At 45.4% G+C, this 26,485-nt stretch overlaps 1 protein-coding gene across 2 annotated transcripts in view; it reads right to left on the bottom strand.

The window, feature by feature from the left end:
• Positions 1-6,974: 6,974 nt before the first annotated feature.
• LOC146190683 (immunomodulatory peroxidase-like) overlaps positions 6,975-26,485 on the bottom strand; it is a 153,136-nt gene continuing 133,625 nt past the window's right edge. For both annotated transcript variants that reach the window (XM_084601066.1, XM_084601065.1), the window contains exons 6-15: positions 20,058-20,225; positions 19,681-19,782; positions 19,335-19,457; positions 16,205-16,446; positions 14,666-14,798; positions 13,949-14,076; positions 12,716-12,918; positions 9,452-9,621; positions 8,406-8,514; positions 6,975-8,014 (exon numbers count right to left, since the gene is read on the bottom strand). In XM_084601066.1, the coding sequence (XP_084457192.1) occupies positions 7,927-8,014; positions 8,406-8,514; positions 9,452-9,621; positions 12,716-12,918; positions 13,949-14,076; positions 14,666-14,798; positions 16,205-16,446; positions 19,335-19,457; positions 19,681-19,782; positions 20,058-20,225 (1,466 nt within the window). In that variant the 3' untranslated portion in view covers positions 6,975-7,926. The remainder of the gene's footprint in view (positions 8,015-8,405; positions 8,515-9,451; positions 9,622-12,715; positions 12,919-13,948; positions 14,077-14,665; positions 14,799-16,204; positions 16,447-19,334; positions 19,458-19,680; positions 19,783-20,057; positions 20,226-26,485) is intronic.

Genomic DNA, 26,485 nt, shown 5'->3' with positions numbered 1-26,485 from the left:
TTTTGGATGCATTCTGGCTTGCAGACGAGAAACAATGGCCGCTCGCCGCCATCACCGTGGGTACCGTGGGTGCTATTGTGCCGGTGGGGTTATCACACAGTAGCCCACCGTCAACAGGGTTGTGCCAAGGAGTTGGTAACGCAGCGCTCGTCACCCGTTTCGTGAACGAGGGCTGTCAGCTCCCTGGGCGGTAGCGATGAATCCGAGTCGGCGTTGGTGAGATGAAGAAAAGGCTTTATACACTATTTACATGCATTTACACAACAAGATCGGCTCTTTGGCCGAAAGCTAACATAGCCATACGCGACTGTTCTCGCGCAGCGACGGCCGGGGAGATTCCGCCGCGTCCGCACTGTCAGGGGGCGAACTGCTCCCGATGGACGATCGTGACGAACTCACACTCGGACGACGGAGTCTCGAACGGAAGCACTTGAGACTCCGTTGCCGAGAACCGTTGACGCTCAAAATGGTCCAATCCGACGGCAGCACTTTCGCAGGGCCAATGGGAGAGCTTGCTGCGCTCTCGCTTCAAATATGCCGCGGGGCGAGAAGGGGTTCACCGTCAGGGCCACGGCGCGCCGTGCTGTCTGGACGTTCAGCTCATGTTGAAACACGTCGCCTCTCTCCCTTTGGTACGGCTCGCCTCCAGTGCATTGGTGCTTTGCAGAGAAGTATCCAAAGTTTGTGAAGGAGGCGTTCGCCGAAGAAGTTTGGCGTCCGGCTGAATTTCTAGGCGGCTTTGGCCAGGCACAACAGTACCCATTGCAATCCGTTCGCTTGAGGGCATCACCTTTTACTTCGATGTTATCGCAACCTCTTGGAAACTCTTTTTGTCTTGCTAGTGTAGGATACTGAGCAATTTGCGCATGGTACCGAGGCAGAGGGGGAGTTACTGGAGTTACTTTGAAAGCGACGTTGAAAGCGTTTTGCTGCGGCGGTTACGCGAGCCCTATGCGATGGTCGCGGGCCCTATGTGATGGAGACACCGTGCATGTTGTGGTGTCGGCCTTGCTCTCCGCTTAGTTCGCGTTGAAACAAGTGGTAGCGCGAAGGTAGCCGCTACTGTAGGTCCTCACGCCGGCGTTTTCACACTGAGAGAAGGAGATCGTGGGTAGTGTTGCTTAGTATACAGGGTTCCAGTGACTTGGGCTTCTTCCCTGGGCCCGGTGAGCAGCTTAAGCTGCTCAGAGAGACCCGCGTGGACCAGCTCCGCCTCCCACTTTGACTGAGTGCTCGAGCTTTATATATATCTAATTGTTCTTTGTAATTCTATACCGCGCGAATGATGTCAGGAATTTATCTGCATGCGATGCATGTGTTTTTTTTTAAATTAAAATGAGAAGTTGGACTAGTTGGTAAGTCTTCGGTAAACGAGCGCGAAAAGACGCTTGTCTTGTTTTCGTCTTCTCTGCTGTGTTCGTTTTTTCGCTCTCGTTTATCATGGGTGTCGTTTTTGAATTTCTCGACAGATTTTGTGGTACTTGCTAGATGTGGGAAGATTTTCGCCTGTATGTACCTCCAAACTGCCGAGGGGAGTCTTTATATGGTTTTTGTGTATCGTTTTCTTCCTGACTTGAAGTATTCTGTTAGTTTCCTGTGTGTGAGAGTGGTTGAAGGCTCTGCGGCCGCTGGCACAATTGTCTGGGAAGTATGCCTTCGGGTTATCCTGTCGGCCGCCTCGTTGCCGTCGATTCCCTCGCATGCCGGTATCCACAGAATTGCGTGTTTCGTGTTGCCAACCTTGTTTTCCCGCTTCATTATTTGGTACATCTGTTTGCATACCTGTCCCAGGTGGAAGGGTCGACAGGCCCTTTTGAATCGCGGAGTATTATGTGTGTTTTTTTTTTCCTTGGTTGTTGGCGGGCTTAATTGCAAGGGCGATTGAACTTCCACGGCATAGTTATTGGTCTGGATTGATGAGCTGGTCACCTCTCTTCGGTTGGGGTCAACTGCGGTGGCTATCGCCTTTTTCTCTCTGGCCTCTACATAGAGTAGGTCGTAGTTTTTTTCTGATGACTTTGTTTTATATGTGCTGACTTCTCGCTTGTCGTCTTTGGCTGTTGTGTAGAGGGTCCATGTTTTTGAGGATTGTGTTCGGGAGTCGGGAGTAAATGTTTCTCTTGGTGTTTAGTTTCCTCGTTAATGGGTTATCCCACGATGCTGAGCAAGTGTCTTTCAGTCCGACTTTGTTCTAGTCTGCGTTCTTAGGATAACTTCCTTGTGTACAGGTGGCCGAGACGCCCATTCCCACAAAGGCTTCATTGGATGCACGGCTTGGTAATCCGAGCGCTAATGTATATGCTTTCCTAAACTGCGCATCAATTTTCTATGCTTCCTTTTTTGTGACGAGTGTCCGCGGTGATGAAACCAGATGCGTCAGTGTTTGTGCGCGCATTCCGCCATGCTTGTCGATTTAGTTTTCCAATGTGTTGCTAATACAATAATTGATTCTCCCTTTCGGCGAAACAGTGATTTTCTTTTTTTTCTTTTCTTTTTTTCTAAACATGTCCCATATCATGGACGTGGATTAAGTCATTTATATATAAGGTAGGCAAATAATTTCAGATAACCAATTGTTTGTCATTAAAAAAATTACTGACAGCTTCAAACTCGAGTTATAACTCATAATTCACTGACAGTTTCCTGTTTAGCGTTCGAATAACGGATATTTTGAACAAACAGCCAGAGGCGCGATGGTTGCGATAGACAGCATATATATTTTGTAAAACTTGTACTAAGCTCCAGGAATATGTTTATCATACGAAAGATTTTTTTTTATCTGCGTGTGTTTACTTCGTTTTGAGCCAAACAATACCTTTGTCTAATTTTTGGTGCAGAATAATTGTTGTGGCTGTGCAGGCAGTTAAAATACACATTTTGACATTTATTTCCGCATTCTTCTATTATTCTGCCGATATGGCATGCTGTCGCGACAGCAGCATGGCCCAAGTACGTATCCCAATTTTCGCGGTCATAGCTTTGTCCTTGCAGCTGTATAGTCTGTCTTTCTATGCGTAAAGCTTACTATCTGTGATTGCGCAACATGTTTAATTCCCCATGTTCGACGCCTTATGTACAGTGACTTTTGATTAACTATACGTAGATGTATTCGAGACATACGCATATTTAAATAACTTGTTGCGAGGTTTTGTGTATACGTGCAATGAACGTTGTTTCCATGTTTGACGCATTATGTACAGTGACTTTTGATTAACTATACGTAGATGTATTCGAGACATACGAATATTTAAATAACTTGTTACGAGGTTTTGTGTATACGTGCAATGAACGTTGTTTCCATGTTCGACGCATTATGTACAGTGACCTTTGATTAACTGTACGTAGATATATTCGAGACATATACGACTGTTTAAATAACTTGTTGCGAGGTTTTGTGTATACGTGCAATGAACGTTGTTTTTAGTGGCACCTTTTTAAAAAAGCTCATTATTAACTCGATAATGAGCATAGAATTTGTAACATTCTATGGTATTTTCGCATTTCTAGTGTATGTTTTGCAGAACCGCTTTATATACGTGCTTTATTGCGAATTTATGTCAGTGCTCTCTCTGGGCCCCGCGTGGTAATAGATTTCGAACCAAAACCGCCTGTTCCAAATCAGCATGGCATAAAACATGACGAATAGGCACGCGATCCTGTCATGGACCAAATACACTGTACAGAGCTGCATATACACTGGGAAATTCTCCTCCAAATCACTGTAACCCTGCAAACAGGAAGCCAGGAAGCCCTGCAAACAGGAAGCCCTGCAAACAGGGAGGCCTACACGGCTTCCTGTTTGCAGGGTCACAGTGGTTTGGAGGAGCATTTCAGCCATTTCGTAGTAGCTTTCCGGCTATCCAAAAAGTGAACTGCAGCTTGCGCTCACTGTGGTATAATGGCGGGTAACTAGCAAGCATTGAGTGCGTGCATGGTAACACATTGTCTCCCACATGTACCGGTACGGACAAAAGTAGACGCAGCACGCTATTTCCTTCTAACATGTTCCACGCGTTGCGTAATTGAAACTGGCAAACGTGGTATGTACGAGGTGGTAGTAGACGACCGTGCGGTTTCACTTGGACAAATAATGTTATCCTATCTCCAGTACAGAAGGCGGGATTTTAATTTGAACGGAAAAGCATGCTCAGTTTACTTATGTCCGCACCTGTATGTTTCAGCATAAGGAACCAATCGTAAAGCCTCTTAATAGTGTGCTGGCGTTTATGATGACGACTAATGTATTGTCTTCAGTGCATCACGACATCTTTGTCAAAATCGGCAAGCGTTAATACTGGGCGCTGGAACTGTACAGTCCGCCATTTAAAAGTAACGTTTTTACCTTACCCACCATTCCGTCCATCTTCACAGTGCACAAGTGGAAGGAATACTTGACAGTAGTTAATGAAAAACCAACATTTTTTTTTATTCAGAAGTTAGTTAACAAAAATTGCACACTTCTCATACAGAAAAAAAAAAATGCGCGCGTATCATTTCAAGAGCTCGCTCGCTGTCTCACTCACATCAAATATATTTGCAGCGTTGAAAACGAATAGGAAGTATATAAAGAAACGGAAAGGGGAGAAAAATAAAGAGCGCAGTTGACCCTTTAGTGTCCACGGACTTCTATAACAGCCATCAGCATTATATTCACCCTCGCTTAGCAGCATCCTCCAGATATTTATTGCTGCGTAGAATTCAAATTAAGCTTTACAAAGAGAAGTGTCAGGTTATACATATAATCATGGCGCGGGCACCTCGTGGGACCTAAAACTTCTGCTTTAGTAATGCTCAGGACTCATTGAACAAGACAATACTGGGACACTCGGGTGCCTCGAATGAAACAACCAAAGTGGCTATAGCGAGCTGAACACGCCAAATCCATGGAAGTGACAGCACTAACTACGGAACTAAACGCAGTGTTTTTAGCGCAATTACGCAGTATCCACTTTCGATATACAGCGAAGCCCGTTGACCACGGAAGGGGTGTAGCATATAAATATCATAGAGGCGAGGGGGAGGAGACTGGGAAGTATTTACAAAGGCGGTTGGTACCGAAGGAGAAATAAAAAGAGAAATCTTGTACGCTTGCGTCCCACATGTGTAACGTTATTTAAAAAATACAAAACATAACGGAAGTGAGGAAAAAGAAAAAAAACGTCTTGGCGATCGATTGGTCCCCTCATTGTGTTGGCTGTTAATTCTCGCCGATCAGGATTTGCGACGCCGCGTTCCTAACGTTCACTTTGTCTATTGTTATCCCACTTGAAGTAGCTATGGATGGTGTGTATACCTTCAGACTGCAACTTTACTCGAGAAGTACTGGATCGAACTTTCGGTAAGTTTATCCGCAGCACATTGGATGGCGTCCAAGGTAGCCGTGGAGTACAGCTCTGAAACCTTTGTCCACTCTTCTTTTGCCTTGTTTTAGTGTGCGAAACCGACCCGTAACAACACGTTAGCAACAACAAAAAAAATAATAACAAGTGCAAGCAGCGGTTATCAGTGAGAGCGTGTACCCGTGGGCTTTTGCATGAGTGAGATATTTCTCGAAGCCACGTATGCGCTTTGTTGCAATGACAGGTGAGCCTGACTTGCAGCCGATTGAGTTTCGTCGTCACATTTATAAAAAGCGCTTTGTTAGGGGAAAAGCTGCTTCTTATCTGCCTATTCAATGCTTTAAACAAAGATACACAATATAATAAGGCGTACTCAGTCAGCATGCATTGAATTTGCTAACCCCAGCATAGCTACTATTAAGAGGAGCTGGTTCGCGACAGTACGCACCGATGCGGTTGCTTCAGCGTTTTGATAGTCAGAAACGAGCTTGCGAACTATCTTTCATCTCCACTGGCGCGCACGCGAAAAAGGAAGACGCGGACAAGGCAAAAGAAGGTAGTCAAGGAAGGAGCCTGCTCCAAGATTCCCTTGATCAGGCGAGACGTTTTGCAGAAAGTTTCAGTAGATCGCACCTCTCTGTCCTGGCACGGTTTCTGGCACGCGTCGTGTAAGTGGCGCTATTCCCGTTTAACATCGATGTCTACTTTGCGCTGAACCATGGTCTACTATTACTACGTGGTAGATGTTAGCAAGTCGGCACCGTAGCACCGATGCCAGCACACAGGCGACACGAATGCGCATGCGCAGGTCGCCACCGGTACGGGTTGCGCCCGCGCAGTCGTTTCGCCAGTGCTTCGGTACCCGCGCTGAGGTGCCGCTTTGTGAGAGCTTGAGGCGGTATAACCTAGCTGGAAGACACGTAGGTAGGCGAGAGTATACGCTTCCTATGGTATGAGCTGCCCTGTGGTCCTAGTCACCGACAATGCGCAGCTGTGAACCGTATATACAAAAGACAGGCCTCCGGTGGCCCGGTCCGCCGTACGCAGGCGGCGAAGGTACAAGAGCAGTTCGAGAAAAAAAAAGAAAAATGTATATATATATATATATATATATATATATATATATATATATATATATATATATATAGCAGAGAGAGAAATTGTAAGTCTGTGGTTGCCGCTTGTCTGGTAGACCAGCCTTTACTGACGGTCCATTATCTCGTCTCAGCTGCAGCTTAAGTGAAATTGGGAATATTTGAGTCTTCAATTTGATAGTCTTTCTTCGCCGTGTAGTTTTAACCGCCTGTCAAGAACTTTTTTTTTTTTTGTCTTAATCGTATTTCTCTCATTTTAATATGCGGGGGAAGTAAGGGATAGGTGAAGGGGCGACCTTTACAAGCAAAATGCATGCCAAAATTTCGCGATAACTTATGTCGTGAAGTTTGCAGCATCTAGGCCTAACAGTGTGCTACTACTATACAGATTGTTGTTAGCTGTGCTTTACTTTATAATGTATTAGCGGTGATGGAATAGTTGCGCGCACCATCGTCCGTGCACAAGCCCTTCTAATACAAGCCTAGAAAGTGCAGTCTCATTTGTGAAGTCATGGAAAACTATACCGACTTAAAGTACATGAAAAAAAAAAAATGTTCGAGTATGCATTAGGCATTGGACATCTGTGTGAAGCTTTACTAAACTTAGCTTTTTTTGTTCTAGCATAGGAATGCAGAAGAGAAAAAAAAATCGCCTTAGCTGCATTTTGAAAGTAATCGGAAGCACCAGTGGATGGGATCTGCTCATACGACTTGCGAGTTCTCAAGTCCTGGTGCTAGAGCAATACTTGTAGCAGCAAGGCTTTCTTCATTCATTATGACGCGGTCTCATTCGACGTGTAATGCTCGTTTCTTCCTTTTTTTTCTTTTTGAAAACGCTATGGCACAAAAGAAAACGCTATTAAAGGACACGAGCTGCGCGTCTGTTAAGGATAAACGCACTGAGTATACTGTTGCACCAGTGAAGCTTCATCGTGAAGTTTTCACTCACCACAAACTTGCCCGAGAAATTCAGAAATTCTCTAGAGTTTGCGTAGCGGCGTAACGTCTGTCGTTTCTGATTCCAGTCAGTTGATGGAACGGATAAACATAATTTCTGCACTCTAGTTCTCTGTACGTTCAGTGGAGTTCTACGCGCTAGACCCAGACGCATTTAAATACCGCAGAACAATCCGTCGCGAGATGTCGCATCCTCTGGCTTCATGGAGCATTGTTCTCTGCCTTCTGTGTAGTTCGCGATGATCTAAAGAAACATATTTTTTTTTTTTCCTTGCCTCACGTTGCTCCAAGAGAACGGTGCCAGGGTTCTTGTAGAACACGTCCTTGGAACGTCCAAACGGCATGGTTGACGTTGAACGTGTTATGGCTTTGTCCACGTCAACCTACATCATGAAGCGCTGGTACTCGATCATCGGTGCCATATAGTGACGTTAGACAACGATTTTTCTCTTGTGCAGCAGAGGATGCGACATTGTCCTTGTATCTCTGTCTCTAGCGCAGCTTGTCGGAATGTATTGTTTTAAGGATGACGGCGATTATTTCTTTAGGTAGGACGTGTCTTTCCACTTGCTAAAGTCCATCTTGGGCATGACGTCGTAAGAAGCGCAGTTGATCCTGGGATTACTGTGAAGAGAATGGGAAGAAAATACATTAGGAATATTACGTACCTTAAATGCAAATCTGTAGCTTATTGCTTTGTCTTTTTGTTTCAGCTGTATTCATGCATAGTTCTTTAATGATATCTGCTCTATAATTTCTGCACTTGAGCAGAAATTGTATCTGGACAGAAACGTTGAACGCTATTGTCAGGCTATTGTATGCATTGCGCGCTATTGTCCACGTACTCATTTTGTTGCACGTGGTAAAACATAATGGGGGGGAACAATAACAGTCAGGAGCGACGACGCCTTACAGCTCCGATTTTCTCGAACATTCAGCTGTTAGTATGCAGGTGCATTATGGTCATTTCTCTTCACATAATTTGTGATTGCAAACAACAAAACGCAGTACTTACTGGACGGGGTCCACCTTGAAGAGCGCGTTGTACTGAATGTCATACATGTCGTCGGCGTTGTCGCAAATGAATCTGCACAGCCGCACCTGCCGGATCTCATTCAGTTGCTCTGCAATCAGAAATAAGTTCCCGGTACATTAGGGGCGCTTGAGGATTGGTTTCAAGCTGTCGTTAAAAAACAACTCTTTTGATGGTGACATCAGAATGTTTGTACACTTCCAGGCATCAACTGCGTACGGTAAGCTATGTGCGCGGTCCGAATGTTGGTCGACGAAATTGTCTCTGCGTAATTGTTCTGCTGCATTACGTTCGGTGATATAAAGCATCTCCTTACGGATCGTATGGTTTCATACATGTTAGAAATCTTCCTGTACTTAGGCCTGATACTGTAAGCTGTTTCCTTTTCCGGTAAGGGTCGTCTAGGTGGTTTCAGGTTTCCATGGCATAATCTATTTGAACTAAACAGCTTTACAACGTCGTCGGCACATGTCATACATAAATAAATAAAAAAAAAAACTATCGTTTACTTCTGATCTGGCGTTGCTGCTTTTATGGCTTATCTTGACGAGATACATTTGTCAGTGGGCTTCGTACTAAGCAAGAGTCTACAGAAACAACCGATCTACATCTCTGCTGCAAACAAACATCTCTGCTGCGGTCAACTCATTGTTAAATAAAATGTTGCTTAGCTGGGTGTCAACCGTAGTGAATCGCAGTGTGGCTGTTATCACGTACGGTACATATTTTGCCTTGTATAAGTCAGGTTGGCCCAGAGCATCACTCGCGGAAGGTATAAGGGGAATGTGACAGAAAAATTGTTTCTTCCTGGAATAGGTGTATGGCGAGAAGTCTACGGGGCCTCGCTTCACCTGCGAATTGTGCAGCCGTTCATCGCAACGGACAGCACTTCATAAGGCTAGATTAGTCAATTTTCAACAGTGTCGTTTGGTTTGCTTAATTTAGGCATTGTGCTCGCGTAGACTGAAAGCACCACGAAAACGTGCGCGGGCTACACTCATCATCGACGTGCACCACACTATACTCACCTAACGTGAAGGATGACGGCCAACCGGAGTTCTCGTACCAGAACCGGTCGCCGCGCCTGATGTTTGCGAACTGCTCGCCGATGAGGCAGGCGAACGTGGGTCCCGTCACGGCACCCGGCAGACCGAACTCGGACACACCGGCGCTCCACAGGTCGATGTCGTCCACGTGCCTGCCGGATGACGTAACTGATATGTAACTCCAAATTGCTTACCACCTACAGGTTCTTCTGAGTGACAGCGATGTCAGAACGTCTGCCATTATTTCCGCGACAAAGGGCGTAAAAATCTGAATGTGCTAGCAGTTGAGAGGACTTTGTGATTCCAGTAATGCTCCCTTAATTCACTGAAACAAAAAAAAAAGAAAAACGAAAAAGGGGGCTGGAGAATTCCTCGTATGGAACAATATTATGCGTGATAAAAAAATAAAAGCTTACCAGCAGTAATTGTATACGGTGCCTTTCTTTTCTGTGTAAACGGTGTGTTTTGGCATTGCATGTCGTAGCCTAACATCCCGGCGTTCATCTGGCGGCTCAAAAAAAAATAAAATAAAACATATATATATATATATATATATATATATATATATATATATATATATATATATATATATATATATATATCTTCAGGAGTGCGGCACAACTGACTTTCCTTTCCTTCATCGAGGCATAGATGCTCAGGCTCAAAGATCGAGGCTCAAAGAGGCCTCGGAGCCTCTTTGAGCCCTTTACGATGTGCTCAGGGACCGCGGCGTATTTTCTGCTGCGCGCATTAAAAGAACACTGTTATTGCCACGGAAATAAGCTAAACAGGGTACGGGGAGAAATGTTGGCACTTTTAACTCTCCGCCAGCTAATTCCACGCTTGGCGTATCTTCCGTAGCGTGTGAATTTGTTTGAAGTCCATCCTGTTAGCCTACTCCAAGATTATTGTCGTGGCATCTCACTCTCATGCACGTGTCTGTATATCTGGAATCCTCGCGGGAAGCTCATTTATTCCAAAGCAATACGTACGAGGCTGATATCAGAAAAAGGCTATCGTCAGTTGCCTTAACCTGTTGCAGTTTCTTTTTCTCATAAGGAAATGGGCGATAGTTCTGACATTTTACTGATTTCTCTGGGAAAAGAGTGAAAACTTTGCTTGCATGAAACAATCGCAGATGTTTAAACGGGTTAAACTTAGCATATAACATATGAAAGCACTAGTTTGACATAGTTTGTGTTGGTAATTGGCAGATTTGGATGACATTGTCGTTGTCTTCTCATCCGCTGTTGTTCACGCTGCTTGTCGCGAAGGGCCAGTTTCAAAGCAGACTGAACTATCCCGGCTCATCGAGCTGGTCTGTACAGTTAAACAATGTGGCGCATGAGTTACTACTGCCGTCATGCACATGTTTAATGTTAACAAACACAAAGACAGGTAACCGCTGATAAATCAATGTTTGACCATCTCGCCTGCCAACTACCACATGCCAGAGGCATCCGCAAAGGTCGAAGGTAAAAGCTTCAACATACCTCCTGCGTTTCTGATTTACTCCGTAAAGTAGCGCTTTCTGCACTGAAAAAACTACCTCGCGGCTTTTTTCCTGTATCCTCAACAATAGAAATGCGGCGTTTGATTGTTCGCTATAGGTATTGAATGTCAAACTTGAGATTGAATTGCGTCCTCTCTTCAATTTGTCTTTGAGTGCGTATACACGGCATTCCGTCTGTCCCAGACACCGGCATGAAGCTTCTCTCCATGTGAGCTCCAGCACACTGATGTTCTGCATCTCGCCGTTTGGTCCTAGATTCTGCCGCCATTTTAACATAATTATATCTTTTCCCGACAGTTTTTCGGTTGGATTCGGTTTCACGTTCCTAATTTGGTATACATTTGTTAACTCTTTTCTAAAGTGTTTGAGTGTTTGACTGCCGCCATGTGGGCCCCGCCGGGATGGTGCAGTGGTAAGACGCCCGACTACTGTGCCGGAGTTCCCGGGATCGAATCCCGGCCTCGGCGGCTGCGTTTCGATGGAGGCGAAACGAAGTGGCGTCCGTGTGCTGTGCGATGTCAGCGCACGTTAAAGATCCCCAGGTGGTCGAAATTACTCCGTAGCCCTCCACTACGGCCCCCCTTTCTCTCTATCCACTTTCACTCCCACCTTCATCCCTTCCGGCGCGGTTCAGGTGTCCACAGAGCAAGTGTGACAGATACTGCGCCTTTCCCTTCCTATGAACCAACCAACCAACCAACCAACTGCCATTTGGATAAGCATACCGAACTATAGCATTGCGACCCACTATCAGTCTTAATCTGCATAGATAATTTACCGATTAGGATTAAGAGGATTAGAAGGTTGTATTAACACATTTCGGTAGACTGCCTGTCTTTCCCGAATTTTGGGACTCCTCGGCATATAATCAGACCTGTTAATCCACTGGATTAATCCGCCTCAATTCGTATTGGTAATCTATACGGATATTGGCGGATTAGTTGGCGGATTAAGGCAGTTTAATCGGTTGGATTAGTGTCATTCGGCAACTGAGCCACCTGTGCTGAATTGCGAATTTCCTCGGCCATTTCAAATTTGGCGGCGCACCCAGACTGGTTCCTTGGGATGACAATTAAGACCTTGATGACGTGATTGCCCATTCGATCTATCAGGACATTTTGTTACATCGAAGACAATCAAATGCTGCCGCGTTGAAACAGAGCGACAGGAGGGGCCATGAAAGCACGCGCTCCAAGAGGGCAGGCAAATAATGGTGCCCTTGTGTAGGCTGCACGCAGCGGTGCGTTTATTTGTGCCAGTTGCTATCATTCCCGGGCAGCGTAGGTTGTGGGCAGCCTCATTAACTTTCCACAAGAGTATCTGGGCGCGTTCCGTGTACTGACCCCAAAGCGAGCTACATCCCACGCAGAGGTGACAGCTAAAGATGAACGAACTCCGGAAAAGAACGCGTAAGAGAAATCAATTAGCTTGGCCTGGATTTTTCGCCCTGGTGTGTAGCCCTTGATACGCGAGGTATTTGCCGTCTGTTGAGCATGGGTAGATTATTTCAAAGTCATAGCTTATAGCCAAAAACGGAGAGGAAACATAAGCCAAAAGCCCTTTATGAAGGCATTTCTGTTTGTTTTTGACAGTCCATGTTTTTTTTTTTTTTTTTTTTTAACAGCTGTTGATATAATCAAAGCGAGATATCAGAGCAGTTATGCTCCTTCACAACATTGACACCACAAGCTTATGAAAACTCATGGTCAAATGAGCGCAGGAGCAATACGCACTTGTATATCTGGGCGTATCGGTGAATGGTCTTGTTGGGAAGGTATCCGATCAGGTCGGAGAAGTCCCGGGCCCTAGGCAAACCGCAGTACTCGCGGAAGTCGTTGTATCCGGGAACCCCGGTCTCACGGCCACGCTGGATGTTCAGGGAGACTAAGTCCATGCCGAAGCCGTCACCTGGCATCTCGAACAAGTGGTTGGTAACCTGTAACGTGGATGACGGGGAATGAGGAGAAAAATTACTAAATCATCGCGCTCTCTGTCATTTAACAAATCTTTCGGGCAATGCAATTTCGATCATTCCACTGTGGTATCGTAAATTTTTATAATACGCGTTGTTTAAATAGATATTTTTGCGTATAGTACTGCTGTTAAATCTTATCTCGTTCTCTCCTTTAATCGTGTGTTGTGCGTTTAAGCCCTGTCTTTCATATACGCCTCCTTGAGGCTTAACGAACACTTTTATTTGTTATGATATTTGTGCTTCTTTCTTTTACAAACAAATTACCTTACTTACATTTTGAGTTAGCTTGTATCCTCCTCAGAGACAAACGATTTCGCTTACTGGCCGACTGTTTCTATTTTACTTTTCATAAGGTTTTTGATAAGAGGTCTCGTGCTGACTTCGGGCATAATATTGCTTCATTATTTGTGTGGCTATGAGTTACAATCATTTACAATAATGAACAATACAATAAACAATAGTCTCTTCGACTCTTTTTGCATTCGCAAATTTTTCGCACTGACAATATGTCTGCCTTGTTATACGCTAATGACTGTGATCATATTCTATCTCCTTTATCGTTCGTATTTTCACAAATTAAAAGTACAATATAAAATGCAGCATCAATGTAGCAAATGTATTTATTTTCTCTGTAAATAACCTGACCGGTATTTTTTTTTCTTTTCATTCGGACCCTTAACATTATGTCGTTGTTGTAGATTTAATCGCACCAACTCGGCCGACGGTGCAATGCGCCATGGTATGCTTTAGCTTTCTTTGGCGGATAAGTAAGCGCGCCATGTTCAAGTGTAACGTGTGACTCAGCAGCAACAGACCGATGACTTCCGTTAGTGTACAACGTGTCGTTCGTTCTGCAGTTTAACTGACCGAAGGAATTAACACCCTGCTGCTGATAGTTTATTCTCTCTAAGCAATGAGGTGCAAGGAGCTGTCATTGTACTCGAGCAGCTACGGTGACTTCCGAATACGCCCAAGTGGTCGGGACGTGTACCTCAGTGGTGATCTCGGGATCCATCCTGTTGGACTGCTGGTCGACGAGACCAAGGGCGAACGAATCGACGACTCCGGGCTTGTAGAGATCGTAGGGCTGACGCAGCAGCCGCGACAACCGGATGGCCTCTGGTGAGAAAGGAAAAAAGGCGCGTGCATAACGTGAGACGCATATACAAACAGGGCAATTTCGCGCACGAGTCCATTCAGAATTACGCGAACACACTGCGTTCTTATGCATCTTTTGGCTTGGAGGGCTGTTGCAGCTCTTCGCTCGAATCTAAATATGATATTTTTATTTTATTTCCTTCGTGGCCACCGCCATAAGCTTTATCGTGACACGCGGCTTGTTTTCTGCTTGGTAATTTCCCTTGTCGATGCATAATATGCACAACAACGATTTGTGTTTTTTTGTCAAACATGTAGTGAAAAGAGAAGAATAGAATGGTAGGAATGGGTGCAAGAGCTCCCCTAAGTCTCGATGCATCGTCTTTGATGAGGTGTTAAGTATTGAGTGCACAGGCATAAAGAAAAAAAAAGAAAAGAAAGGACTCAATTTTTACACTCAGGATATTATCCATATACTTGAATGGACACAAAACTGCTGTCCTGAATGAAAAGAAATGTTGTGAAGGCATCTGGCATAAAGAAAAAGTCATAAGACGCTGTGGAAACTTCAGAAGCGCTACCAGATTTGCGGTTGCCACATAGTACTTACCGAGCTTCTCATGGAACTTGTTGTACCTCTCGGTGATGTCAGGCAGCAAACTGTGGCCGAAACGGAACGCAGAAGCCTGGAAGGCTTGCCTGATTCCAGCGTTCACCTTGGGGCTGTAGCCTTCGTAGTAGCCCTGCGTTGATTGTTGCCGGAAGTTAAAAACACATTCGAAGTTTGTCTATTGAAGCAAGGTGTGTAGCTCATACCGGGTTTTTTTTTTTCCCTTTATCTGGCGGCTCGATCAAAACATTTGGCTGCTGCGTGTCACTTTACAAGTACCTGTAACAAGCTCGTATTCTGCTTTCTCACCACTTGTTGGAGGAACTGCTGCTGGGCGCTTAGCAAGACAAGGGGAAGGGTGTCCAGGCAGTGCGTGCTCTTTGCCGTTACTTTGTGCGCCAGCGGACTTGATTCGCGCTTGTAAAGCAAGCCACTGTGCCTGTAGATATGTATTTCATATGCCTTCTCCCACATCGTCACCCATCATGATCGTCTTTCTTTTCTCCTTCCCCTTCCCCAGTGCAGAGTAGCAGGCCAGATTTGAATTATTCCGGCCAACCTCTCTGCCTTTTCCTTTCAATAAATCCATCTATCTATCTACTTTTTGCTTCGAATATTTTATTGATGCTTCGAATTCCTGTTATCTATCTAGGGGCGCGCCTATATATTTATAGTATTGGATGTCTCGCGTTTTGAGCAGGGTTAAAATTCCAGGACGTGCAGTGCCTCGATTATTTAACGCAGAGAGCGTGAGTTTTCGCTTTATTGTCGCGTAAAGTGTAAAGTTGTTTTGTTCTAGGAGGCTGAACTGTTTGCTCCTTTATGCCAATTTCGTCGCCTTTTGCTTCAAACTTGCCAGCATGTAATCATTCCTTATATCTTGGGGCGCTTGAAGACTCAACTACAAGGAAATGGCGCTGATGTTACTCGAGACATTCTAGATTGGAAACCCCGCAGCGCGTACGAAGATTCTTCCCTTGGAATAGGCTACCATTCTACTTTCTCTTCTTCTACTTTGGCTAGAAAAAAAAAAAAAAGAAATTGGTATTGAAGCTGCACAACCTGCCACCCAACTCCACCCAATTCCACCCAAGGAAAGTTGCTCAAATGCCGTAATGAAAGAAATGGAGTATTCGTGCTCTTCAGAAAAAACTGTGAAATTGATGGTAACTTTTATTCTGAGAAGGGAGAAAAAGTGAAGGTTTATTTCTTTAAACGAAGCCTTGTTCTTCGGAATTCTTTATTAAGCAGTGACGTCAGCATGAATAGTTTAGTCGTCTCAAATCCCATTCAGCTATAAATGTGGGACGCACAAGAGGCGGCGCTCTATAGGACCCGTGCAAGAACTTCGCTTACAGATCTGGGAGAATCATGGCGGTAGGAAACGGTGACGAGGGGATCTCCATAAACGTTTGGACATGATTTAACGACTTTGCGCAGCACACACACACACACACACAAAAAAAAAAAAACAAAAATAAAAGCTGGGAATGGGATACGACACAGAAACGAGCGCTCGCAGAGCTTCATTTTTCTCACCTCTCGGACGGGTACGAGTCCGTACTTCTTGACCGCGTCGGGTCCGAGGACCATGGGCAGCCACTCGTTGATGGTGAGGTGTTGCACCTCGGCGATGAGGATGTGGCGCGCCTCCTGGTACAACGTCTCGTCGTCCCAGTGCGGGTTCACCTGCTGCAGTCCCTTGGCGATCTTGTTGTGCTCTCGCAGCCACAGCGTGTGCATCACCGTCAACGCCAGCTGCTCGTTCACGCGCTCGTCGCCTGCGAGGCGTTGAGATCAATGGGAACACCGCCGCTAACGTCTTCTTGCGTCAATACGAAGCGCACATGGGAGAATATCGAGAAAACGCACTGTAATCGGATAAGATGCCCCTCATAGAAGATACCGGCCAACGGCGTCGGTTCTGGCTGGTGCAAGATGGCTGACCGCGACGCCATGACAAATGGATAGGCAGCATTGAGTCAAGGTTTCTTGAGAGGCGATTCCCGCTCATTATTGATTTTTTATGCGACTGTATAACAGATTTTGAAAAGTAGGCATGTCACAGCGGTCACGCTAATGCAGGTGTTGCCGTAAGGCTAAGGCAATAACAGTGAATAAAAGTCAAATTGTCATTGCAGTAGCACGGATTGTTTGTGATTGGTCTTGCAACTGCATATTAAAAATAACAAGAAATATCGATCTGCAGTAGATTACCGAGGCACGGTTTTACGCGCTTCGATTGCTGACACAGATGCCGCTGCGCATCTTGACGTCCAAGATTTCAAATGGGGGCGATTTGTGAGCACCTTACCACAGCTTAGCTCATTTTCATGTTAAACTGTCGCATCGCGTTGCGAAGGAATTAACGGGCTCGAGTGCCGGCGCTGAGACCATCAATGACTATAGCGGGATGCCGAGAAAAGCATTTTGGGAAATTTCTTTCAGGTAACTGTCGAATGTCGAACTCGGCGACATCAACTCCTAGTTAACGTTAACTAAGGGTAGCGCGCTAGGTTTGCGTCACCCACTCGTTTTATTTACCAACAAGTCAGTGCCATGTTCGTTTGTCCCGTCAGTGCCTGAGCGATGGCTGTGATCAGTGAGAAACTGTCAGCGCTTGAAAACCGAGCCTTGGAAACCCGTTCTGTCATCGTTTGTGCTTCGCGTCACTGTAAACACGAATAAGCCTATAATGGAGTAAAGAGGGAGTAAGTAGTTTGTCCTCTAGCGCACTCCCTTTTAAAGTCAGGGCACGCTGCCCGAGCCCTGTGGCAGATTTTCATCACTAAAACTGTACGGAAGGCAATTCTCATTTCAAAATATGCCAAGTTATAGGAATTACGATTATTTTAGATGAGGTTTTCTGCGTTCTCAAATTATTAACATCCAAAGCTCTGGGACAGCGGTTCACTGTCTCCTTTCATTACTGATTACTTAAAATAAATATTATTTAGGAAGTAAATAGGGTTCTACTGCCAAAGTATATCATTCCGCATGGTTAGTGGTGAAAATCTACCGAGAGCTTGATGAGAATACCGTGCTCTAGAAGGGAGTGCGCTAAAAGACATTCTATTCCCTTTTAATTCCATTTTATGCTTACTTGTGTTTATTGTAAAGTTGAGAGTTAGTTGTGTCTCGTGTAAATTGCACTTCCTATGTGTCATGGTATAAAACGTGACCGTGACAGCTTACGCTCGTACAATGTCATCCGGCAGCTTTAAAGTATTGCGAAAGCGGTTTCAAAATATTTTCTGCTAAATTAAACATGATTAGAAGGACGATTAATTTTATTGGAACCACTAAAGGCCGCTATGTATCAAATAAAAAGAATCCATGAAACGTTTTGTCAGCTCCCATACAACACCTGAAACTGTAATGGAAGCCACTTCCATTGGACGATTTTCTTGCTACCTTACACTTTCAGTGTGAGGCGTTGAAGGAATAATCAAAGCAATAAATTTTGCTCTAGGGGCCGTTTAATACTGCCTCATTGTAAACAAATAGGGCCAGGTTGTTTGGTGTGCGTAGCTCCCAATGTTTTTCAAGCTTTCTCCTGGTTAACCTTTCCTGCCTTGGTGGCCTAATTTCTGCCAAACATTTATTCAGCCTTGCCTCTTGCTCTCAATAACCTAAACAAAGCAGAGCAAAGATTACATGGCCCTTTGTTCCTACAGTTACCTTCTCAAGGTCCTCCTTTTGACGACGGAATGATTCACTAAATACATGAAGTGCCGAAGCCGCCGCTGCGCAGACGTCTCATAACCTTGATGTTGCTGAGCATTGTGATATGCTTGGAGGCCGGCCTTTATTTGAAGCGATTATTTTGAACTCAGTGCTTGATGTGTACCCATTGTTGTCTCACAGACAGTTAGATAAACCTTGGGAGTGATCGCTGTTGATAAACTCATATGCCGCAGAACGCGACCTTGAGTTCCAGTTTGGCAGCAGAGTTTAATGAAAGTGTTCCTTGATAAAATGTGTAAGGTTTCCGATAGCTGCTGCGCCCACTCTGTACTGTTCTGTCTCGACGCTTCCACCCGCTTGTGTCTGCGTCTGCTGCTATTCCTACCTTTTTAAATCAGGGCACCATTGTCAGCACTGACATGACAATCTAACAATGAAGACCCGCTGCCTTTCATTCCCTTGGAAGTCCTTGACTCTTTGGCGGTCTGTAGTTCAAGAAAGCTGGCCCCGCTACCATGTGTTCGAGTGTGGCTGCAGCGGCTCTTCATATAGACACCCGCTCTGACCTTTCTGTAGCTGCTAATGTTGACGTCGCTTTCTGTACCTATGAAAGAGCCGTTGCTCTGCAGTCGTCGGCCTGACCATTGGCTTCTGAAGGCAGCGCATCATCATTACTCTCGTGCCCTTGTCAACTCCTCCTCACTTCCTTCCCTTTCACTCTGTCTTCAAGACCGCACTGATGTCGATGAGGAAAATGTATCACGGTGGGGCGTTAACAAGAGGATCGGGACTGCTTGTCGTGAAAAGAGGCCTCATCGATTTGACACGCTCTGAGACTATATAACGGATGTGCCAGAACCCAACGAGCGGCACCAAAACCCATTGGTTGTCACCCTCGATGATTACGCTCGCGCTCGAGCGCTAAGATCGAGGAGACTGGTGAAAATAGAGGACGGCGTTCGTTGTAGCACCGAGCACTTGCCGGCATCGAAGCAGTAGAGGTTCCTAGGTCTCGCCATGCAGCCGACGTCCGCCTCGACCGTCTTCATGGGCAGAAGGTCCTTGAGGCCCAGGTCTCGGTACAGAGGAGTGGTCTTGAGGCGTCCTTGAGATCAAGGAAAAGAAAGAAAAATAAACAAGCATGAGTCAGCGATACAAATCGGCGCTGCTGAGGCGTTGCTGCCGAAGCTTTAGTAGCCACCGTATGCGCGGGGTCGCCGATTGCAGGTCGCGGCGAGAGCGACAGGCCATTAGCGATTGTGCGCCAGCGCAAGGTGTAATCGTATGAGAAAAGTTTAGGCATAGCCACAGGATATGCTTGTACCCACCTCCGGAGAACTCTCTCAGTCGGCTGGCCACTTCCTGCGTGCTTCCATACACGAAGCCAGCGTCGAGGTACGCAGAGATGATGTTCATCTGAGACCGTGGTCCTGCGAGAGACGGTTTTGTTTGATTTTGAAAGGCACAGAACTCCGGTCGTGCAGCAGACACTTTCATTTAGTATTAAAGGTTACTAACTCCATTTTTTGTGCGGATACGTTTGCAAAGCCTCATAGGAAAAAGAAGCTGCTGTTCATGCATCGAAGTACCAGGATAAAAGAAGTGCAATTATTCTCCTGATTTGAGCCATTTCAACACGAATAGATTTGGCATCGAGTTTATGGTACGCTAGCACTGATCGAAGTTTCACCTAACGTGTGCTTACCAAGGGTGCAGGCCGGCCTGAGACCAGCGAGAACCCTGGCGAACTCGAGGCACTTTCGGTTGAAGAACTTGTAGAACGGATCATCATTGGGCACATCGATGGCCATGCAGTTAGGGTGTCGCTCCTCCGGCGTGTACTTGCAGCATTCGATGTCCTGGCGTTCCTCATCTGTAAAAGAGCATTCCGTGAATCACTCTGAGGAACCTGACAAGTTACAGGGAAGCGTTTTCTTTGGAACATTAGAAAAACAACCTTGCCTCTATATTTTAAAATGTTATATATCATAGGCATAATTATCTTTTGTATAATTAGCTAGCTTTGTTCCTGCCGTCAATCGAAGCACTGTGAAGTCTCGTGATGAAACTTTAAGCTTATGAATGGAATTCGTCCTAATCGATAGCGCCTTCAAGCCCTTACATACGAAGCGCTCATTTTTCTCAGCGCCACATTTCGCAGGACTCGTGATTCCGCTAGAAATACCGCAATATATTTTGAATGTGATAAGGCAGATTAAAGGGCCTTCGGTTTGGTTCGGTTATGGGGTTTAACGTCCCAAAGCGACTCAGGCTATGAGAGACGCCGTAGTGGAGGACTCGGGAAATTTGATCGCCTGGGGTTCTTGAACGTGCACTGACACCGCACACCACACGGTCGCCTTGCTTTTCGCCTGTATTGAAAAGCGGCCGCCGAGGCCGGGATTCGATCCGGCATCCTTGGGAACAGTAGTCGAGCGCCGTAACCACTGCATCATCCCGGAGGGGTTAAGGGGTATTCGTCTTCGGAAGTAAGCGGGAGAGAAATCAATCGCTTTTGTGCTTTCTAGTGTGTACATGTACCGTCTCGATTTGGAAACAGTATCATCCTTGGGGCTATAGTATCTTCCGCCTCTGTTCTGCGCTCTTAAGCTTGAGTGCCACGAGAAGGGAAAGAAAATCACAAGAAAGTAAGAATGAATTCCGCTAAGAAATCCTCATCGCGCGCCCACCCCGTTCATATCGCCATCGGGTCCTCGAGGAAACGCTTTGCGCAAGTCGTGGCACCATTTTGTGGCGAAGGATCTATAAGAAGCTCGAGGAAAATTGCCCCTTATTCATGTTTTGCTTTTTTTTTCTCGCGCATTTAGCGCGAACCTCTTTGCGGATAACGAAAACGTGCCTTGTACTCATTTGACACTCTTATGTAGTTGATTAGCAGATTTAATGCGCTAATTGGACCAGCCACTCGATCTCCATTTCTGTCTCGTTTTTCTTTTTGTGTATGCATGTTTACTTGTGTGGGTATTTTTATTCAATGGAATGTCCATGATTAGATTGCTGTGTGCTATAAGTCACTCTCGAAGTAACACGGCGCCTCTAATCGTAGTATAGAAAATACTAGCCAGTCTGAACTGCCGCGGCTGTCACGAGAGGTATTTTTATAGATCACCCCCGGCATATTTCGGATAACGCGGATTAAATGATGGGCGTTTTCTAAGGCTTATAATAGCCTTCCGGTTGATAACGCGAGACGGATTGTAAACAAGCCAGGAAGCTTTGCACTATATATGGCAGCATTAGGATGTAGGTTCCACTTCAAACTAAAGGGGTACGCACTGTCTCTCGGAAAGTACCCTTGGGCACATTTGTGCACGGAGCACGATGACGGTGCATATCGTGTATTTGTGTGAATGAAAAAGCACAAAACAACAACAAGTAAGCTGTCTAGCAAACCAGCGCACGTAAAGACGCATCATAGGTTGATTGTTGCGAAATCCATAAACGAATAAGAAAATTTAGTGCTGTTTTGGAGTTCTTATGCCGGACCAGCTGTAGGTTTAACGTTTGATAAAGTTTTCTGCCAGTCTGGTGGTGTGCCCACTAGTAGCAATGCCCAGTTATGTATTTGGTGTGACATTAACCACCATTAACCACCATGACACATTAATGGTGGTTATTGGTGTTTAACCACCATTAACCACCATTAAGACAGAAACTCGCAATGAACAGGTTTGACTGTGTGTTTCGTAGAAGATTTTAGCTGGTACATTCAGTGCACTATCGGAGACAAAAATCACCACGACGCGCCGACTGATTAGGTGCATGTGTGACAACGAATGCTTGATTAAATTATATTTTTTAGACAAAGCGAGTCCTTCCGGATATCGTTTCCAACTTAAGGCTTCGAGCCACACATCGATAAGAAAAGCATGCACGTCTGCTCTTATTAGCGTGTCTTGGAGACATTAAGTGTTCCTGATACTAAATGCTTTCACGAAGCGATGTCTTTGCTAACTTGACAAACATTAATATAGTTTTCCAACTTTCCAGCGGTGTTCAAACATGAAGCACCTTGGATATGTACGTTTTAACAGCTGACTATTAATTGTTCCATCGCCTTGCTGCTTTACTTGACTTAGAGGAAAAGAAAACAAAGAAAGAAAGGTGCCCCAACGGCGAAATCTCGTTTTGCGTGCCGTCCAGAAGTACAGCCTTTGTCAAAAGCATAAAGCACGGGGGGTCCGCTTCTGAGCCGAATAGTGGTACTGATGTAGAATTAGTTTAGGCCTTTCCCACTGAAGGGGCTAGGTCAAAAAATCTTCTTGCCATCAACAAAGTTGGAATACCGGAAATTCATTACAAGCCGCAGGAACTGGCCCAGAGCAGACCTCTTGGGCTCTACACTTTTGTCAAAGACTGTGCATCCGTTCATGACTGTATAAAGACATTCGTGCATATGCGTATGAAAATGTAAGCTAAGTGTCACATTTATTTTATTTCTTCGCTTGATATTTCATTCTGCAGCCAAAGTTTTGTTGCGCTCAAGTTAGCGCACAGTTTTGCCGCTTTGACACTGATTTCACGAGCCGACTGGCGCCACAAAAGTTCCATATCGCCATTTGGTACCTCCAAAGCGTTTCTGTCGAGAGCCCCACTATAGTTGCACTTGCATCCTCGCCCTCTGGCGCACCTAGGCACAATCCATCTCGAAAGGAACGAAACTGACGCACTCGCCCTGCTATTATCTCCGATTTCAGCAAGCCCATGGTCAAGCAAGCAAAGGACACCACCTTGTATTTTATTTTCAAGCAAAGCGCCTGCGACATATGAGTGCATTCGCCTTAATTGTTCCAGACATTTTTTCTCTCCTTACAGATAACTAGTATGCTCAAGAGGTGTATGGCCTTTGAGCAGAGGCCAAATGCCAGTACTCACTGCATCTTCGTTCTTGCGTCATGCGCCCACAATTTTATTTATTTATTTATTTATTTATTTATTTATTTATTTATTTATTTATTTATTTATTTATTTATTTATTTATTATTATTATTATTATTTTTTTTTTTTTTTTTTGTAATCCAGAATGCAAAGTAACAGCCGGCATCGTGTGAGGACGCCCACGTCTCCTCTCATCCCTCAAACCACGGGAACAAAATGAGAATAAAGAAAGAAGGAGAAAATGTACAGCAACAACAAAAGCAGCGTACGCGACTGGCACACTCTAGCGCTCCGTTTATCGTGTCAAGAGCTGTCCGTCTCTTGTCACGTGCCGAACACGGGCGGAGGCGCCGTTGCTGATCGGTCAATCGTCGATGGCCCGGTCGGATTTGCGCGCGTTCGGTGAATCTTTCCTCTCGGTGGGGGCGAACTATTTCCGTCATCTTCGCGCCGTTAGGATATATATCTCCAACGTTTCCGCGTCTCCAACGCCGCCGCGTCTCCGAGAGGAGGGGCGGGCGCAAGCGCGCCATGGCCTCGAAAGAGCAAGGAAACGAAAGCAACCGGCGTGCCGCGCCGCCGCTCACTCCCCTTGCTACGATTGCACCCTGCGCAAAAAAACGCTCTCCTGTCGGCTGCTTTCTCCAACTCCTATGCTCCTATCTTCTCACAAGGTGGCCCACTACTCCGCATTTCCTTACCTCTATCGCGTTTGTCTATCTTCTGTTTATTAGCGTTTCTTTTCCCCCTTAGCCCCAGACCGCCGTTCCCTTACATTTCTTCCGCCGCCATCACAAGCGCCGCCGATGACGCCGATCACTTTTTTTTCTCTTTTTTTTTTTTTTTTTTTTTTTTTTCTGCGTGCGCTCACTCGCGCGGGCATCGCTTTGCGTCGTCTCTTCGAACTCATCCATAGTCATGGCTGGAGTCTTGTCTGTTTCCTCTCGACACATTGGGTCGCTCTTGTATGTGTGCTTTTCCTGACAGAGTACAAGCTCCTTTTCACTCCGCCTCGTTCTTTTTCCGCCTCATTCGCGGAGCACTCAATCGTGCCGCGATTCACCGAAGAAATGCGCGCGCGTTAGGGGAGAAAGTAGTGTTTGTGCTTGCACGTGCCAGCATACTGTTCCCTCTCGTCGCGCACGTGCCAGCATACTGTTCCCTCCACCTCCCCCGCTCTGACGATCGCGCAACAATAGCAAATTCTTCGTCCTTACACTTGCACTTCGTTATGTCACTGCGGTCAAGAACGTTTCCTACGTACGACTTGTTCTGATTTTTTTTTTTTTTTTGTTTCGCTGATCGTATGAAGTCTCCCAAAAATTTTCTTTGTTTCTTGTTTGGCAGATACTCCTTGACCATTTGTCGCTTTGCTTTGTTTTTCCTTACTCCAGTCTCACTCTGGGAACGGACATGTAAAGTGTGCGGTTGCTGTCAAGCTGCATAAAGTATAAAATCTAGTAAGAAATAACTTCTTTTACTGCTTGAGTTGCAGATGAATATTGGGGAGCATACAACTTAAAAATTTGGCACCTGGCAACCATTGGCATTTTAAGCTGTTGTCATGCGGCAGCCATTATGTCTTCTCCTAATTAGGCGATGAAAATGCGTACGCGTCAGTATAATTTACAAACGACCATGCATTAAGAGCTGTCTGGAGCAGCAGTTGTGGTGGCAGCTGTGTGTTTGATCGTGACAAAGGTACTCATAGTGATGAATAAGACCAGTGAATCGATAGAAACGGGCAGTAAGTAGACAGATAAGGTGCTAAAGGTGCGGTCATTACCTGTAATAGTGCCTCAGGAAGTGGTTTGTTTCATGCAAACTATTGAGACTGAGCCACCCGTCCATTGCCTATGCAGAGTAAGTGGCGGGCATGTTTCAAGAGTGTTTCAGTAAAGTTATTCCGAAATTAACCGGAATTGAACAGACTTTCTGTCACGACGTCCGTGAATTTTTACGGTAAAAAAATGCACTATGCAGAGGCGGAAGATCTCGATTAATTTGATCACTGGATGTATGCTACGGTAGTCGTAGCCATGAACTGTTCGCAGTTACTGGTGGCGCAAGTTGTCTTCGGCTTTATCTCCCCCCCCCCCCCCCCTCTCGAACTGATTCTGTGGCAGCGTTGCCGCAAGGCGACAGTCAACACTGTGTAGTGGTAAGGAAGCACAAAAATATGTAGAAAGTGAGACAGAATAGGAAAGATAGGAATGACTACCTTAACCTGGCAAAGGGTAGCACCTGGTAACATTAATGGTAGCTACATGCTTGTTCGTACTCTAGCCATCCTACATTCGCAACGAAAAGTAAAAAAAAAAAAAAGCATAAATAGGCCATAAGACATGGTCCTCTGCTACGGATCTGTTTCCTAACTGAATTAATTTGAGGTCACCTAATAACGAAGTGTCGTAGAATCAATGAATGCATTAAGGGTATCACCGATGGCTTCGTACTAACGTCTGTTCAATTTGAATCGATTTTTATCTCTTGCTTGCTGTCGCAGGCGAAGAACAACATAAATTGATGAAGCGTCAAGGTCGTGCGGCTGAGTGTGACCGTGAGCTGTAGGATGGCGGTGGGTGGTATTAATGGGCCATTGGGTGGGGTTTATAGAGGAACTACTAGAAAGTCGTAAACTAAGATATACTACTCGTAAAGCGCATGACCTTGGCGTAAAGCGCATACGCCTTGTTCAAAGCTGTTAAACAGCTTCAAATGAAGTCCTTCCTGTTAAAATCTGCATGCGGAAGCGTTATATGCAAAAAAAATGGAGCCCTTGCTTTGAGATCCAGCCTGACAAATATGCATAATTGTCCTCTGCATTCACCATTTTTTCTCTATTCTTTTTTTTTTTTTTATCCGATAAATCCGAGAAGTAGATGAGTGTATGTTCCCAGTGTAGGTTCCCAGGTTTTCGTGTTTGACTTCCTAGACACTTTATTGCAGCCTGCTCTGTCTGCTCTGTAGCCTGTAACTACGCGTTCATTCCCTTGTAGACATTCCTCCAACTCCGGATCGATCTACTTAAATCACATTAAGCTTCGGCATTTCCTTCAGTGGTGAACAAGAGCTGAAATCACAAGCACGGGCGCTGAGTCGGGGAAGGACTCAATGCCTGTCTAAAGCGAGACCTATGCATATCAAAGAGGAGGATATCGTTCACTCCTTTGTTCACATACTCCTTTTCACATATACTCCTTGGATCGTTCATTCTCTAGAATACGGGTATAG

The sequence above is a fragment of the Amblyomma maculatum genome, chromosome 4 (assembly GCF_055883805.1).
Source record: "Amblyomma maculatum isolate TAMU_Amacu chromosome 4, ASM5588380v1, whole genome shotgun sequence".
In the NCBI taxonomy this organism is placed as follows: domain Eukaryota; kingdom Metazoa; phylum Arthropoda; class Arachnida; order Ixodida; family Ixodidae; genus Amblyomma; species Amblyomma maculatum.
Note: the sequence above shows the minus strand (reverse complement) of the source record. Positions and strands in the feature narration are given on the sequence as shown.